We start from the raw sequence: 16,644 nt of genomic DNA on the forward strand, positions 1-16,644 counted from the left end.
GCAATAGGCATCTGGGTTTTGTGCTGAAAGTACAATTTTTATATGTATGTATATAAAGAAAATAGAATCTAAACAAGAGGTAGGTCTCTGTGTTTTATGTTATGTTTTATTCTTTCTTTTAAGTTTATTTTTCATATGTGTACTACACTCTATCTGACACAAGTGATTATTCTGCTTATGCAAAGAATGGTTTATGAAAAAGATATGGCTTACAGTGCTGGAACTTGTCAAAAGAAGGCATAGTAGAAAAAAGAAAATGGTGCCTACACTTAAACTGCAGATTCAACACCAGGAAACATATGAAAGCAGTCTCATTTTCCAAAGAAACAGAATGGCCACTGACGGCAACTGAATGCATGCCTGCTTGGTGCTCAGTACCTTTGAAAAGGTAGGTTGTTTAAATATAAATATGGGTATAGAAGCCTAATTTTAGGCACTTTTTTAATATCTTGACCAAGGATAAAAGGCAGCACTGTTTCAGAATGTCTTGCTTTGATAGCCCTCAAAAAAGGTAGGAGGTCTGGCTAGGTAAGATGAGTGAAGCTCTCATTATGTTTAATCTTTCTGCTTTCTTAACATAATGAACTACTAGGTATTATATTGAAAGTGCTTTTTTCTCTGGAATACTTGATTTTCTATTGTTGTTCTGTTATTGTATTGAAAAAGTGAATGAAGTACCTATTTATTCTGTGCTTTCACAATAATTTAAAAGAGAACGCAGAGACAGCAGTAAGTTTGTATTTTATGTGAGAATGTAGAAGTCAAAGATGTTTTACAAGGCCTCTAGCTTCTGAAAAGAAAGAGGTGGTACAGAGGACACTCAGTATCTTTCAGGTCAATGTCCTGCTGGTCAGCAGGTCACAGAACAGCAATTAAGTTGCCTTCAATTCCATTTTTATGAAAAGACCTAGGGAAGATACCAAATGAAACTAAAGGACTTGGGAAGAAAACTGGGGCATTTAGTAAAATAAAAAAAATGCATATCTGTAGAAAACAGCAAAAAACTATTAGTTTTGTTAGCTTTCTCCTTCCAACGTTTCCTGAATACAATCACTGTAAAATAAGATAATCCCCTCTTTCGTTACACCTTATTGTTTGACAGGATGTATTAAGCTGGTGTCCCTAATGACTACAGTAATACCTGCTGGTAAGGGCATGTGAACATCTGAATGTAGCCAACAAGCTACTCATGACTCGTTTCTTCTCTACAGATCAATATGAGAATCTTATGGATCAATTCATTTCCTTTAGTGGAGCAAAAACCAGCATGCTTCACAACAAAAGGCAGCTATAACAAGCAGCTGTGATTCTTACATATAATTCCTCACAAAGGAAGGAACAAAGGGAATGCCTTTAAGAAAAATATGTCGGTCTTCATTATTTTATAGTATAAAATACATACTCACATCATTTTTTCTGTTCAATTCTCTATGGGAAAGTATGACCCAATCTGCTAGAATATGTATGTGTTTGCTAAAAAGCACTGAGGTGTCGCTTCCCAGCCAAAAGGTCTCCAGAAGAACTGTCTGTGGCATGACTTGCTGATGCTGTGAATTGGTCCCTTCAACCAAACTGTAAAAAAAGAAAGTGAAAAAACCTAAATCTTTATGCCACTTTGATTACTATAGTTACCAGACAGAAACCTTGTCTTCTGTCAAAACACACACAGGTTTGGCAATTTTTAAGTATGGAAAGATCAGACACAATTTCTGATGAATAAGAAGTAAAATAATGATGACTATTACAGTCAGACTGAAGGAATTCTAATATTGTGCTAATATTACATAAAGTAAAGGCTGCCTTTATGTAATATTGTGCTAATATTACATAAAGTAAAGGCTGCCTTTATGTATTGGGCTTGTGTGGCAAGTTTTTGGTAGCAGGGGGGCAACAGGGGTGGATTCTGTGAGAAGCTGCTAGAAGCTTCCCCCACGTCTGGTGGAGCCAAAGCCAGCCGGCTCCAAGACGGACCTACTGCTGGTCAAGGCTGAGCCCATCAGCGATGGTGGCAGCGCATCTGTGATAACATATTTAAGAAGGGAAAAAAGTTGCTGGGGCACAGAAACTGCAGAGAGAGGAGTGAGAACAGGTAAGAGAAAAAACTCTGCAGACACCAAGGTCAGTGAAGAAGGAGGGGAGGAGATGCTCCAGGCGCCGGAGCAGAGATTCCCTTGCAGTCCGTTGGGAAGACCATGGCGAGGCAGGCTGTCCCCCAGGGAGGTCCACAGTGGAGCAGATCTCCACCTGCAGCCCGTGGAGGACCCCACGGCAGAGCAGGGGCATGCCTGAAGGAGGCTGTGACCCCCTGGGAAGCCCGCGCTGGAGCAGGCTCCTGGCAGGACCTGTGGCCCTGTGGAGAGAAGAGCCCACGCTGGAGCAGGTTTTCTGGCAGGACTTGTGACCCTGTGGGGGACCTACGCTGGAGCAGTCTGTGCCTGAAGGACTGCAGCCCGTGGGAGGGACCCACAATGGAGCAGTTTGTGAAGAACTGCAGCCCATGGGAAGGACCCACGAAGGAGAAGTTCATGGAGGACTGTCTCCCGTGGGAGGGACCCCACGCCTGAGCAGGGGGAGAGTGAGGAGTCCTCCCACTGAGGAGGAAGGAGCAGCAGAGACAACGTATGGCAAGCTGACCCCATCCCCCATTCCCTGTCCCCCTGCGCCGCTGGGATGAAGGAGGTGGAGAAAATTGGGAGTGGAAATGAGGCGGGAAGAAGAGAGGGGTGGGGGGAAGGTGTTTTAAGATTCGGTTTTATTTCTCATTACCCTATTCTGGTTTGATTGGTAATAAATTAAATTAGTTTTCCCCAAGTCGAGTCTATTTTGCCCGTGATGGTAATCGGCAAGTGATCTCGCCCTGTCCGTATCTCGACCCACGAGCCTTTGGTTATATTTTCTCTCCCCTGTCCAGCTGAGGCGGGGAGTGATAGAGTGGCTTGGTGGGACACTGGTGTCCAGCTGGGGCCAGCCCACCACACTTCACTATATAAAGGCAGAGCAAAGCCAAGACTTTTTTTATACTTCATAAACGCAGGAAAGATAATTGTCTCCCTAGCAAAAGTTAACCGTTAATTGAATTATAGATTATATACAGAATTATATAATTATATACAGAAATGCATGTCGAACTGTGAAAAAATACTAAAGTATTATCCTATAAAACCCACCTTTTTGTCAGAAACTCTACTTCAGCTTTTATTAACTCAAAGAAAAACTTCAATAATGTTTTGTGAACTATCCTCTGTTCATCTCCTCTCCCTGAAACTGAGACTGCATGACAAATGTTTTTGCAATAAAGGCAAGACCTGAAAAATAAACATCGAAAAATCCATTTGTATGACAGAAATCATAGTCTGATGTATCGGCAAAACAGTCAGCTTTGACTTTTGACAATTTTGACAAGGAAATACCTTGCTCCCCAGCAACATTCATCATTTTAAAGCCTAACTTTCTGGTTTTAATTTTTTTTTTTAAAATACAGCTTTAACATGTTTGTGACTGGGGCTTTGTGTTATAGATGAAGATTTTGTATTACAGTGTAAACTAAATGATTTAACCGTATTTTTCTGTTTCTACTTGAGGTACTGTACAATTACTGAATTTAACAGAACTTCTTTAAAATCCTTTAATTAGAAGGTAGTCTTGTAATATCTTACAGATACTGTAACATTGTACAAACCTTAGTTCAGATAACAGTTCACACATACTATTTGACAGGACTACAGTTTGTGATCAAGCCATATGATTGTCTATCACAATGGAGGTAATTTTGAAGTAAAGTGAGAACGCATTTTTTTGGCTAGAATTTTGAGTACTGGAACCACCAGGTATACAACTGCTGGGTATTCACATTCTGCTAGTAAGTACTAAAAGATAAAATACTTCATTTACAAAATAAATTCTCTTCCATTCCCTATGACATGTTCCTAATAAAAACTATTAAATGTCCAATTACAGTGATTCAAGTACAGTGATTCAATGCCCTTCAAGACTATAGACATACTTGCAATCATACACATTCATGTATCTGTAATCACGGTTGTATCAAAGTATTTAAATGTTACTTAAGATTTTATGACAGTAATAAGAAGAGGTACAGTTTCTCTTTCCAATGAAACGAAGAATTAATTTCTATTGATGTAAATTACAAAAAATGAGTTCTCAAGCTAAAGCATAGACTACCCAAACAGCTCCTATGTACTGAGTCTTGTATTTGTAGATGTATAGGATATAATCAGACTTCCTGAACAAGATGGCAAAGTTTATGATTAAAATCAAAATATAACATGAAGCTTCATGTTTGGTAAGAAAAGACTGGAATTTGCTTTGTAACTGCAGATATGTATGTGCATGTGTGCTTATATATAGACATACACAACAGCAATAGCATGTAACTTACTATAATTTGTGGAAAGCTTAAAAAAAAAAATAAATAATTTTTAAAAAAGGAAGGAGGACAAGAAAATGTACATTTTTTCCTTTCCAAAAAACCCCCCTTTGCCTGTGAGCTGACACTTACTGAAACAAAGTGAAAGGTCCAAATCTCAGTTACAATTCTAGACTTTCACATACAGTTAACTTGTTCTGGTGAAAATGAGACTTCGATACAATAGAATTCCAACCCTCCTCCCCCATCCCTGAGTTTGGAGTAACATAACAACTATTGCATCTAACACCTCATTAAACTTTCTTACCTTACAAGCATCTCTAGCAAGGACCACGTGCCTTTCTTACAGACAGGACACTGAAGAAGATCCAAATAATACTTTAACATAGACGGGGACTTCCAAGGAGGATCATGTTGGAGAACAAGGTACAAAACATGATGAAGTTTAGCATGAAGTATTGCATTGGTATTTTCCTGTAATAAAATGAGAAAATAATATTGGCTCCATACTGGCCAAAGATCCATAAGCACTAAGAGTTAATATATTTTGTTTATTCCTTACAAGCCAAAGTGACTAAATTTAATCAGTGAAGTAACATGCAAAATTCAGAGTTTACAAAAAAAAGCAAGGAAACAAGGAGAGCTTGCTTTAGTGTGATATTTCAGCTGAATGCACCACTGCCTAGAACAAACCTTCTCAAATGAGCTCTCTATCTGTGGCCTACTAGGTTAAAAGAACAGTCACATATGTGCTGTTTTTAAAAGCAGGAAAATTCTGGGCTAATTCTTCCACAATATTTAGAGCACTACATTCATACAGCTTGTAAATAAATACTAGTTTTAAAAAATCCTTCAGTATTGAATTCTTCCCTTTTTAAAATAAACACATTGATGAACACAAAGTGAAGGGTGAATACATCACTAAAAACCACTAAATACAATGTCAGAAGCAGAGATCATAATACTTCCATTTCTTGCTTTAATATTTATAATACTTTAGTCTTCATTTCTCACCAATAGGACATATTCTAGCAGAGAATGAAGAAGTTGCACGGGAGGTTTACAGTACTTTTGACCAGCAGCAAGTTCTGTGATTACATCAGGAAACAAATACTCTTCCACTAATCCTTCAAGTATATGCCATCTGCCTGTGGACAGGTCAGTACACTTAACCTAGGAAAGAGATATCTTTGTAAGTAAAAGAACAGCTTAATTAAAAAAAAACCTTACAAGAACCGACAGGAAATCTTTAAGTAAAATGTTGGTAATATAGATAGTAGGTTTCAGAATGTGCTTCTCCTCTTAGAAGATCTGAATACATCTACCCTTTTAAAAAACAAATTTCTATTCACACACTCAATAACTTGTCTATAATTTATTCCAGAAAGGTACGCAAAGGAGTGTTAATATTTCCAAAAGTGCAGAGTACAGCCCACAGTATATGGCTGGAGCAGTAAGATAATTAGTACCACTGAACAGCTAAAAAAATTAGAAAAATGTAAAATCATGAAATACATCATTTACGAGTACACATTATAAAACCATAAACCATGTAACTGTTTTACCTCCCTAGTTCTCCTATTCCCATATAGCAAGTCAGAGAAGCAGCTAATGCTACAGATAGCACAGGTATTGATCCCAGTGGATTTCAAACCTCTGAAGATCTTCTTAATGGCACAGGGCTTCCTTCTTATTCTCTGCCATTCATGACAGGAAAACACTTAACTTTGCAAGCTTTCAGAGGACCCAGAAGGATCTAATGGCTTTCATGAAATGCCGTACCTGCCCTGCAATTTCCCTGTTATTGCCTGTACTCCCAGCCTTCCAAACCTTTATTTCCACAGATTAATGATATGAAAGAGGAGCTATTGAAGTTCTCAGCTACGTTGCTATTTACATCTTTTCTCTAGTCCAGGTTCAAGCCAAAGCTAAGACGCAGAGACCAATTGCAACTATATTGCTAATTGAAGTACAGCTTCCCTCTGCCTGACAACGTCTGTTTTGAAATCCAGCTATTTTGTTTGATCACACAGCCTGAGGCTCTGGTAAATTCAAAGAAACTGGGATAGGGAGTCACAACTGAGAGCAGCAGAGTCAGGAAGATCACTGACTGGACTGCTACGAATTAAACAGTTACATAAATTTATTGTTGCTTTAGTCCCTGAAAACCCCTTGTAGACTTCATGATCTCTGCCAAAAAACTTGGCTCCTAACGTACATTAGCTAAAGCTACTCAAGATATCCTACCAATTGTTTTAAAATTAGTTTAAAATTTAACACAGACTTCGAGTTCAATTGTGGTCTTGAGGTCTACGAAGTACACTGCTATTGGCAAGATAGTTTCCAAAGATGTGTCAGTAATAAAAGAAAAACATTAGGAGCTCAGGTCAAACCTGAAAAGACTCTGAAAGAAATTATAATCATAATTAAATCACAGCTAAAGTCTCAGTCAATGAGCTCCACCTTAGCATTAGATATTTAGTTTCTTTGCAAATGTTTCATTTCTCAGATTCCTAATGTATTCCGTTGTTACATTAACAATAAAGCAAGCTGCTCATCTAGACAATTTTCTTTTAATCAAGTCTTTGTGCATCTGGCATTTGCAACTCACATTTATTTCAATTTTCTCATTCATATATGCACTATTAAAATCTTCGCATTATTTCTTTTGGAAATAATGGTTGCATTCATACTTTTGTAATGTTAATTATATGCAAACAGCACATCTAAAGAGCAATCATAAACTGTTTAATGGCAGTCAAAGAACAACTTCTCTGTTGCCTGGATTTAAGATGTGTGAAGATGACTCAGTATATTGTGCATGTACAAGCATGTTTCTACTGGTGATCGTACCAGCATCCGTCTTTTTATATTGTGATTGCAACTTGTATCTCTTGAAAATTCTGGTACTAGAAGAAACGGGAACGTTGATGCATTATTCGGAAAGTACGCTGAAACAAAGCTGTTTTGGGAGAGCATAAGGCCTTTTGCATTACGTTCAAGATAAGGAGGAACTGGAGAACCAGTTTTCAGCTTATTTGTAAGGGGTAAGGAAGGATGATAGAAAACTGAGGTAATGAACTTTTTCAATATCAGGAGACACCTATTGTAGGGCCTTAATATTCAGTAAACTGTACATAACTGCATTGGCTCGCATTCTGATGAAGAACTAGCAGTCTCTTGTGACGCATTGCTGGTACAACCATTAAAACTTTGAGCAGAAACAAATGAAAAATGAAGGTCCACAGACAGTAAGTTCTGTTTATATAGCATAATGTGGAAGAGAAGCTGACAAAAGAGAAATAAATATTTTAGGGAAGATGCTAGATAGTTGAGTTAAGCCTTCCTAGGAGATGCAAAGAGAGATGACTGAATATAGTATGTAGTTCTAATCTGTTAATTTAGTTTGTAGGTTTTATTTTACTTCACTAGTATTATTGGAAATGTTTATTAGACGTGTTTTTAAAAGCCATAAATATACTGCCTATAAAAGTCCCATATCAGATGCAAAGGCTAGCAATGGATATTTCACAAAGCAACAAAAGACAGCAGCAGGGCATGCATAAGGAAAGTATTAGAATTCGGCTTAAAATTTCCTAACAAAAAATTGTATTAAGAGTACAGAATAACAATTTCAGCTTACAAGTGTTAAGAAAGCTAAAGTTTTTTTTCAAACAAATTAAATAAACTAAGCATCAACATTAAATTTCAATGCAAATATCTTCAGTAACAAAAATGCACACAGCATTTTGCCCATTAATGGTAGTGTTGGACGATGACAAAGGCGTTTTAGTGCTCATGTTTTAAATATATTTTTCTCCTCCCTTCCTTACTCTGTCAGTAGAAAGCAATCAGATAAAAAGAAATTTCTGTGAAGCCTGAGAGCTCATTTTGTCAGACTGGAACCTCATTTATGTATCAAGTAACTATTTATGTAGTAAGGCTCATGAAGATACCAAATCTTTACCTACCAAGAAATACAGGAAGCTAATAGATCATAGAATTATAGAATGGTTTGGGTTGGAAGGGACCTTAAAGATCATCTAGTTCCAGCCCCCCTGCCATGGGCAGGGACACCTTCCACTAGACCAGGTTGCTCAAAGCCCCATCCAACCTGGCCTTGATATTCTTTAAGTGTTTCCCATTTTAACGTTTAAGTAACACAAATTACCATATAAAGTATAGTAGCTTACAGCTACTATGTATAATGCTTTTTAAGTCCTAAGAGGTAATGCTTCAACATTATTTAAAGATTTATTCTTAGTAGTATAGATAGAAAAGGGAAAATTTTGAAAATATTTGTTTACTTAAGATGTAACAACGACTTAATAAAACCTGTTGCTGACCTGTACCTGATTTATGGCATACATTTGGCTTAATGGGAAGAAAAATGAGATATTAACTAAATAGTACAAAAAAAGAAATTAAGTCAAAGTCATTATGAAAACAGGACTGGAAAAGATAACGTATTCTACTTGCAATCTGTGCTTCAGTAGACTCTGAAACCCGCATGATGATGTTTAAGGCTTATGGTATAAGAACAACTACTGTTTCCTCCTACAGTGAGACAACTTTTAGCTGAAGTCTGTCCCTACTAGCAGAAACAGGTAAGCACTACAAAAAGTTTCTGTTTATCGCTACTGCATAAATACAGTGCTTGAATAATTTAAGATGCTCTGAATCACGTTAGGACATCTTTGCTTCTTTTCTTTTAACATTAACTGGTAAAGTTCTCTTAACCAGCAAGATTACAGAGTTTCTTTGTAATAAAGGGGACAGTACTGAAAGTGTTTTAAGAATGAACAACATTCAACAATATTCCAACAATGCTCTATAACTCTCAATAATTTTATTAGTTTTGGATAAGAAATATTTTAAAATGTTTCTTCTATAACTAATTTCACTATGAAAGTAAGTTTGCCTAACTTTGTAATAAAATTCCATATATGCAACATGCCCTCTCTGTGAGAATCCTTACCTCCAGACTGCATTTATTCAGCTGGTCTTTTTGAGCAAACCTGTGCTTAACAGCCTGTAAAACAGGAGAAAGTCAACCTGCACACTGGATACCGATAAACATATTCAATAAATACTGTATAAACCCCCCCCAAATGGCAACTTTGGTTAAACACTGTTCAAGCAAAACATTCAACAGAGCAATCTATTTATATTTTTTAGCATTTGGATGGCAAAATTGTGAAACAGAGGATTAGTGACGTAAAAAGAAAATAATATGTGCAATTTTTCTCCCCATTTTTCCTATTATTCTCTGCTGCTTCTTTATGTGGTTGCTATGTAAGGCAGTTTTACTAGATTTGGTCCACTTAACCACATCGAAAAATATTAAGTGTTTTCAGTTTTTCTATGGCAAAATGGAAACTTTGGATTCCTCTTGCAAGTCACCTATAATGTGAAGATATGGCAGTCAGTGCAAAAATGTATTACTATTATTGCTATCTTTAGTTATGACCTGGTGTTACCATCTTACTAATACATGTCTTATGGTTTCACCCGGGATAGAGTTATTTTTCTTCCTAGTAGCTGGCATAATGCTATGTTCTGGATTTAGGATGAGAAGAATGTTGATAACACACTGATGTTTTCAGTTGTTGCTAAGTAGTGTTTAGACTAAGTCAAGGAATTTTCAGCTTCTCATGTGCAGCTAGAAAGAAGGCTGGAGGGGCACAAGAAGTTGGGAGGGCACACAGCCAGGGCAGCTGAGCGAAGCTGGCCAAAGGGGTATTCCAGACCATGTGACATCATGCCCAGTACATAAACTGGGGGAGTTGGCCTGCGGGGTGGAGATTGCCACTTGGGAACTGACTGGGCATTGGTCAGCAAATGGTGAGCAACTGCATTGTGCATCACCTGTTCTGTATATTCTAATTCTTCTATTATATTATTATTATCTTCCTTTTCTGTCCTTTCAAACCATCTCACCTCTTAACACAAGTTTTCTTTTTTTTCCGATTCTCTCCCCCATGGGAGCGACCAAGCAGCTGCATGGTGCTTAGTTAGTGGCTGGGGTTAAGCCACGACAACACGTTACCAAAAAGGTCTTTTAGGAGAGATTGTCTTTAGGATTACGATTACTCCATCTGCACGTAACTACATAATAGTTTAAAGGAAAGACAATCTGCTAAGAAGTGCACTTGTGTGTAGTATACATGAAAAGTCATCAACACATTTATTTTTTAAAGGTCTGGAAGATATAGCAAATGTCACTGATAAAAGACGTAGCATTTGAAGCTGTATAGATTTAAGCAGCATGAGCCTTCCATTTGTTAATCTTGTGTTTAACCACTGTGTACATTGAGGACTTTAAAACTCTAATTCTTTTGCTACTAAGAACTTACATTAATATACATAGAGGACCTGATTTTGCATTTACAAAATCATACAGTGCTTCATGTAAGCAAGCTCCTACAAAAACACTTACACGCTACCATCTGCACCACTGTAACTTACAGAGATAATATATCCTAACTCAAAGTAATTGTTTTTTACAATTTTTACAATTTACATTACTAATGTAGCACATTTATCAGGATTAGATATGTGACAACATTAAAACAAAGGAGTGCATTTAGCTCTATTTTTTACTTGTAATAAAAAACATTCATATGAGTCAACAAAATACTTGCTCTGAGATATGGTTAGTTTTAAAACTGTGTTAGTGTAATTCAGCTAGGTAACAGCAAAGTCACAGAAAGACTGTAATCCAAAGACATTTTGTTCAACAATATTAGCTACTAATCTTATATATTATGCCAAGAATTCAAGTAGCCCACCATGTCTTCCACACACCCATGCCTACCAATTACCACTACTAAATTATATTTTAACTAATGGTAGATGCAGTAAATATGTGATTACTAAACACTGCAGGTTAAAAGGCATTATTACCATTTCAAAAGATGTTAAAATATCTACTTTACTAGCTCAGTACGGTAATGAAAGATGAATTTAATAATATACAATTTACATTTTATGCTAAGAAAGCATTAACTGATTATTACTTACCGCAGCAAAATACATATGTTTTATAACAGCATTTTTCATTTCAGCAAGTTGCATGTTAGATACGTTTTGGTCTGTTTCTTGTGCAGCCAGGAAATGGTTCATTTGGATATCCTCAGTATTTTGTATTTCATTCTGTGCAGAGCAAAAAAATACTTTTTTTAGTTTCAAAGCTAGTGCTCTAAACCAGCTTTTATGTGCCAAGTCTGTCTATATATTCTACTGCAAACCCTTGTGTGCATATGCATGCTTATGTACTTGTTCAAGGGTCTACATTACATGCCAGATAAACAGCTGGTGGTTTGGAAACAAACCACCGATCTTGTAGGAAGCTATAGCATAGGAATTATCAATGTAGACTCCCCCATAATTATTTTTCCTAACTGACTAACTCTGACCCAATCCCTGTGGCTGAAACAAGAGCTGTGTTTCCATAATGGATTCTTTCTTTGGACTTTTCAAAAACTAAAAACAAAGCCCATACCTTTTCAATTAGTCAAAAATGTAGTCTTTTCAGTTCTTGCCTATAAGCCTGAACTAAACCGGTAATTTAAAATTTAAAAGTTCTTTTTTTTTAAAAGACTTTATTCTCTAAGTCCACCTATTGTTTCCAGCTATTTCTTCAGCACAGGGAATGAGGAAGTATTTCTTAACCTGGTTTCCAACTCCTTCTGAAAAGACTCTCAGAGAAGCCAAAAGTTAATTTTTGTTAGTAAAAAATAACCACAAAAAATATTTAGAGGTTATTTCAGGATATGAGAACAATACATTTCAGTAAGAGTTTCAATGTATGCTTTTCATCAAAGATACACGTAGATACAGGTGAACTGTTCCCCTTGGTCACAGTACTGATGGCCATTTTTTATTGGGAGGTGTGAAGGGCTTGGGGTAGCTTGCCTTCTAATTCAAAAACCTAAATCTCATGAATGAATCAAGAATGGGAAATGTGGGAAATAACAGTAGGCAAAAAACCACAGTAGTGCATGTAATGACAAGATGCAAGCCATGAACAGTTTATACATTTAAGTTTTCAAGATAAAGTTTCAAACACCACACATTTCACCCTGTTTTCAGATTTTCCCTTAAATGTATAATTCAAACCAAAAGTATTTGGCATATGCATAGCTGTATTTCTAAACAAATACCCAGTTTGTTGCACATTACAGAAGAGAGTTTAGTATTTTTGGTAACTTGAAAAGAGCTCTAAATAGCTTTAGACAAGTCAGGGATAACTGAACTCTGATGCATTAACTAGTCTTTACTTCTTGTGGCACTTTCTGCACATTATTTTCAACACGCTTATAAAAATACTTACATTCAAACAATTTATAGTACCATCTTGGCAAAATTTTATGAATTCCAGCACGTATCCAACAAAGCATTTAAGGTCTCTGTTTAAGTATGAGACTAGCTCCCTAAAATCATGCATGAGTTTTAATATCTTGAACCAATAAATCTGACACCTTGTAGGATCAAATCATTAATGACAACCCCTCAGAGTATTTTAACACTAGAGTTATGAGGTTGAGATTATAAGAACAGATTCTGAAATATAAAGATGAAGCAAAGAATTGGTTCAAAAAAAATCACAGCAAGAATAGTCTGAACATCAGGCAGTTCCACTGGGAAAAAGAATATAAAACTGTTTTGCTGAATTCAGCATCTGGACATATATGTGGGTGTTTAGGGGAGGAAGGGAGGTATTTATTTTTGCTAGAAATAGCAAATAACAGGACTACAAATTTACAAAGTTGGAATGTTCTAATGAATTATGTGCCAAGTACTTCTGGGAGGGAGAGAAAACAGCGTGTCCGTAACATTATTTGATAAAGCCTAATACATTTGGACAAGTGCTGCGATTTGATTGCCTATGTTTTATTCTTTTCCTTTTAAGAGACTAGGAGTCTTGGCAGTTTTCTGAGTTCTTTAGATGCATTTAAATAGAAAGCTAATGCTCTCTTGGCCTCTGAAGTGAGTTACTTTAATGAAATCTAAGAAAAAAAAGATACATGCAAGTTAATGGACTGGTTAAGATGGAAACCCGTTATCACACCTGGGAGGAATCCAGGGTGCATAGCAAGAAACACTTTATTCTCATAGTGATCAATAAAAGGTGAGGTAGCCATAAAAACTTGACACTCATTCCTCTATTAAATGTAAATGTCTATCTTAGCTGAAAGGTGTAATAGAGAACAGTTTCCGTGAACAAGTTTCATTAAGAGAGTAAGCACTAGACTGAGATCCCACGTTGATGTGTTTTATTCATGGTATAAACATTAAGACCTTTCAGGCCTCTTCTCACCCTTTTGTAACATCTTTACTGCTCATTAGAACAGGCAGAGCAAAGTATATGCTTTGATTTTGTCCTGGTTTTTGCTGGGACAAATAGGTTAATTTTCTTCCCAGTAGTTAGTATGGGGCTATGTTTTGGATTTGTGCTGGAAACAGTGTTGATGACACAGGGATGTGTTAGTTATTGCTGAGCAGTGCTTGCACAGAGCCAAGGCCTCTTCTGCTTCTCCCCCCACCCCACGAGCGAGCAGGCTGGGGGGGCACAAGGAGTTGGGAGGGGACACAGCCGGGACAGCTGACCCCAACTGACCAAAGGGATATTCCAGACCATAGGACGTCACGCTCAGCAAATAAATCAGGGGAAAGAAGGAAGGGGGAACATTCGGAGCTATGGTGTTTGTCTTCCCAAGTCACGGTTAGGCGTGATGGAGCCCTGTTTTTCTGGAGATGGCTGAACACCTGCCTGCCCGTGGGAAGTGCTGAGTGAATTCCTTGTTTTGCTTTGCTTGCGTGTCCAACTTTTGTTTTCCCTATTAAACTGTCTTTATCTCAACCCATGAGTTTTCTCACTGTTACTACCCTTCCAATTCTCTCCCCACTCCCACCACAGGGGAGTGAGTGAGCGGCTGTGTGGGGCTTAGTTGCTAGCTGTGGTTAAACCACGACAGATCTGAAGAATCCAAAGGATTTTCAAATGAAGTAGGTTGTTCCTCATAACAAAACACAGTTTTAGCTCCTACTTGCTTGCAAAGGTAGTATTTTCAATTAGCAGTTGACTAAAATTGTGCCACAGTCTGAGGAGTTAGCAGACTAAAAGAATCTCCTGAGGCTCTCGAGTAGTTCCCAGGTCAAAATCCTAAGAAGTTCTGAACAGTGCATCTGGTAAGCAAACCACTATAAATCATGAGGCATCTCTCCCTCTCTCAAGGGAAATGGTAAGAAAAAATTCTAGTTCTAGTGAATTCTGCACATACAAGAAAATTCACTGAACAATGGAACGTCCCCTCACAGTTCAGATGGAAAGCTGGAAGAGAAACAAGCTGCTTTTCTTGCTCTGCCTTATCTTTTGCATCACTGTAAATTTAACTCCTGATCCAATTTTGGAGCTTAATGGTAGACCCAACACTCTGAACCATTTGATACTGCACTGCTGGATGCTTCATCTGGCTTAGCCATTCCAACAAAAAACTCCATCTTTCTGGAATGATGATTTTTAGTGTAGCTTCTCTCTTCAAATAAGGTCCATCCAGGTCCTCAAGTCTTAGTGGATCTCATGATGTACTTTCTCGTGTTCTAGTTTAGTTAACAGAAGAAAGCTTTTACAGGGACTTTGGAGAATCCTCTTCTACCAACCAAGAAATAGAGAGCTTGCCTTCTCAAGAATTTACCACTTTGGACTAGTAAAAGAGAAACAAGTTTTGTCATGAATGGCAACAGGTTTTCTAACATGGGAAGACACAAAGTTGCATCTAGTCTTTGCACATGTGAGCATCATGTGATTTGAGTTGTAAGGACTCATTAACTTTTCCGGAATGCCGACAATTACGTCCCTTCTGACTCCATGGATCAGAGTTCTGCAAATGGAGAAGCATTACAGTATATAAACTGTTGGTATATGAGACATTCTTAACAAGTCCTCTTGGCATGCTGATATATTCTCATAGAGTTGCTGGTTGCTTATAGAAACTTTTCGTTTAATTTTGTCTACAAGTATGGAATGATTTTTCTACAGTAATGGAGAGTTAAAGGTATGCTCAGATAGCAGTTCATACAACTATTTTAGGAAATTACAATTCTTGCAGCGTCAAGCTCAGTGCCTTGACTGAAAAGGGAATATAGGTGACAAGCTTACATTAGATTCCTAGCAGAGAAATAGTCTAGGTGAATTTTCCCTGCCTAGTACACTCTTCCCTTACAAAACTCACATTGCAACCACCCGTTCTTCCCAGCCATGAAGGATGGCTAGCAAACTGGATTTGGAGTTAAGAATCTGAATTTTAACAAAATAAGCTACAGACTTTTACCGCAGTCTACCTATAGCGTTATGAAAAAAAAAAAAAAAGATAGAATAATTCAGTTAACTTCTTTTGTCAACTGACTTCACATTACACTGATCTTGAAGCATGAAGGTAACATTGTAATACTGCCAAACCCAGTAAAATATATATATATATATTCACATATGCAGGTAGACAGATAGATACGATACCTACACACATTTGAAACCCTTATCAAAATAAAGATAATATAAATGAAAAATAATTAATTTTTTTCTTGGTATTTTGTGAATAACTGTTTAGTTGATGGTCAACTATGCTGGAGCTTCCTCCTGCAGTCTAATTTTTCCAGTAATACTAGCACAAAGCAGGAGCCAAGGAAGAACATGAAAAGGAAGAATAAATAATGTATGCTCCCTTGGTGTTGTTTCTTCTGATCTGGAACAAAACACTGCTTTTGGAAAGACAATTTTTGTATTACAGAATCACAGAATGACTGAAGTTGGAAGGGATGTCTGGAGATCATCACCAAATCCCCAGCCCAAGAAGGGCCACCTAGAGCCAGTTGCTCAGGACCATGCCTGGACAGCTTTTGAATATTGCCAAGGATGGAGACTCTACAGCCTCTTTGGGCAACCTGTTCCATTGCCCCATCACTCTCACAGTAAAAAAAAAAAAAAAAAAAAAAAAAAAAGAAAACTGCTTCCTGACTTTCAGACAGAACCTCCTGTGCTTCAGTTTGTGCCCACTGCCTCTTGTCCTGTCACAGGGCACCACTAACAACAGCCTGGCTCTGTCTTCTTTGTACCCTCCCTTCAGGTATTTATATACATTCATGAGCCTTCTCTTCTCTTGGATAAACAGTCCTAGAATGAGAAAGTTGTGTTACCTTTAATCAAATTACAAAACATATTCCCCTCTATTATTAATGTCACATTATTTACAGTA

The 16,644-nt window shown here is 37.3% G+C and overlaps 1 protein-coding gene across 4 annotated transcripts in view; it reads right to left on the bottom strand.

Annotated features, from left to right (window-relative positions):
* Positions 1-16,644, bottom strand: part of SLF1 (SMC5-SMC6 complex localization factor 1) — a 43,104-nt gene that overhangs the window by 18,848 nt on the left and 7,612 nt on the right. For 3 of the 4 annotated variants that reach the window (XM_030004915.2, XM_030004914.1, XM_030004912.1), the window contains exons 6-11: positions 11,411-11,542; positions 9,366-9,419; positions 5,402-5,560; positions 4,695-4,861; positions 3,168-3,305; positions 1,407-1,572 (exon numbers count right to left, since the gene is read on the bottom strand). In XM_030004915.2, coding sequence (XP_029860775.1) covers positions 1,407-1,572; positions 3,168-3,305; positions 4,695-4,861; positions 5,402-5,560; positions 9,366-9,419; positions 11,411-11,542 — 816 coding nt within the window. The remainder of the gene's footprint in view (positions 1-1,406; positions 1,573-3,167; positions 3,306-4,694; positions 4,862-5,401; positions 5,561-9,365; positions 9,420-11,410; positions 11,543-16,644) is intronic. The other variant, XM_030004916.1, reaches the window with a different exon arrangement.

The sequence above is a fragment of the Aquila chrysaetos genome, chromosome Z (assembly GCF_900496995.4).
Source record: "Aquila chrysaetos chrysaetos chromosome Z, bAquChr1.4, whole genome shotgun sequence".
Lineage (NCBI taxonomy): Eukaryota > Metazoa > Chordata > Aves > Accipitriformes > Accipitridae > Aquila > Aquila chrysaetos.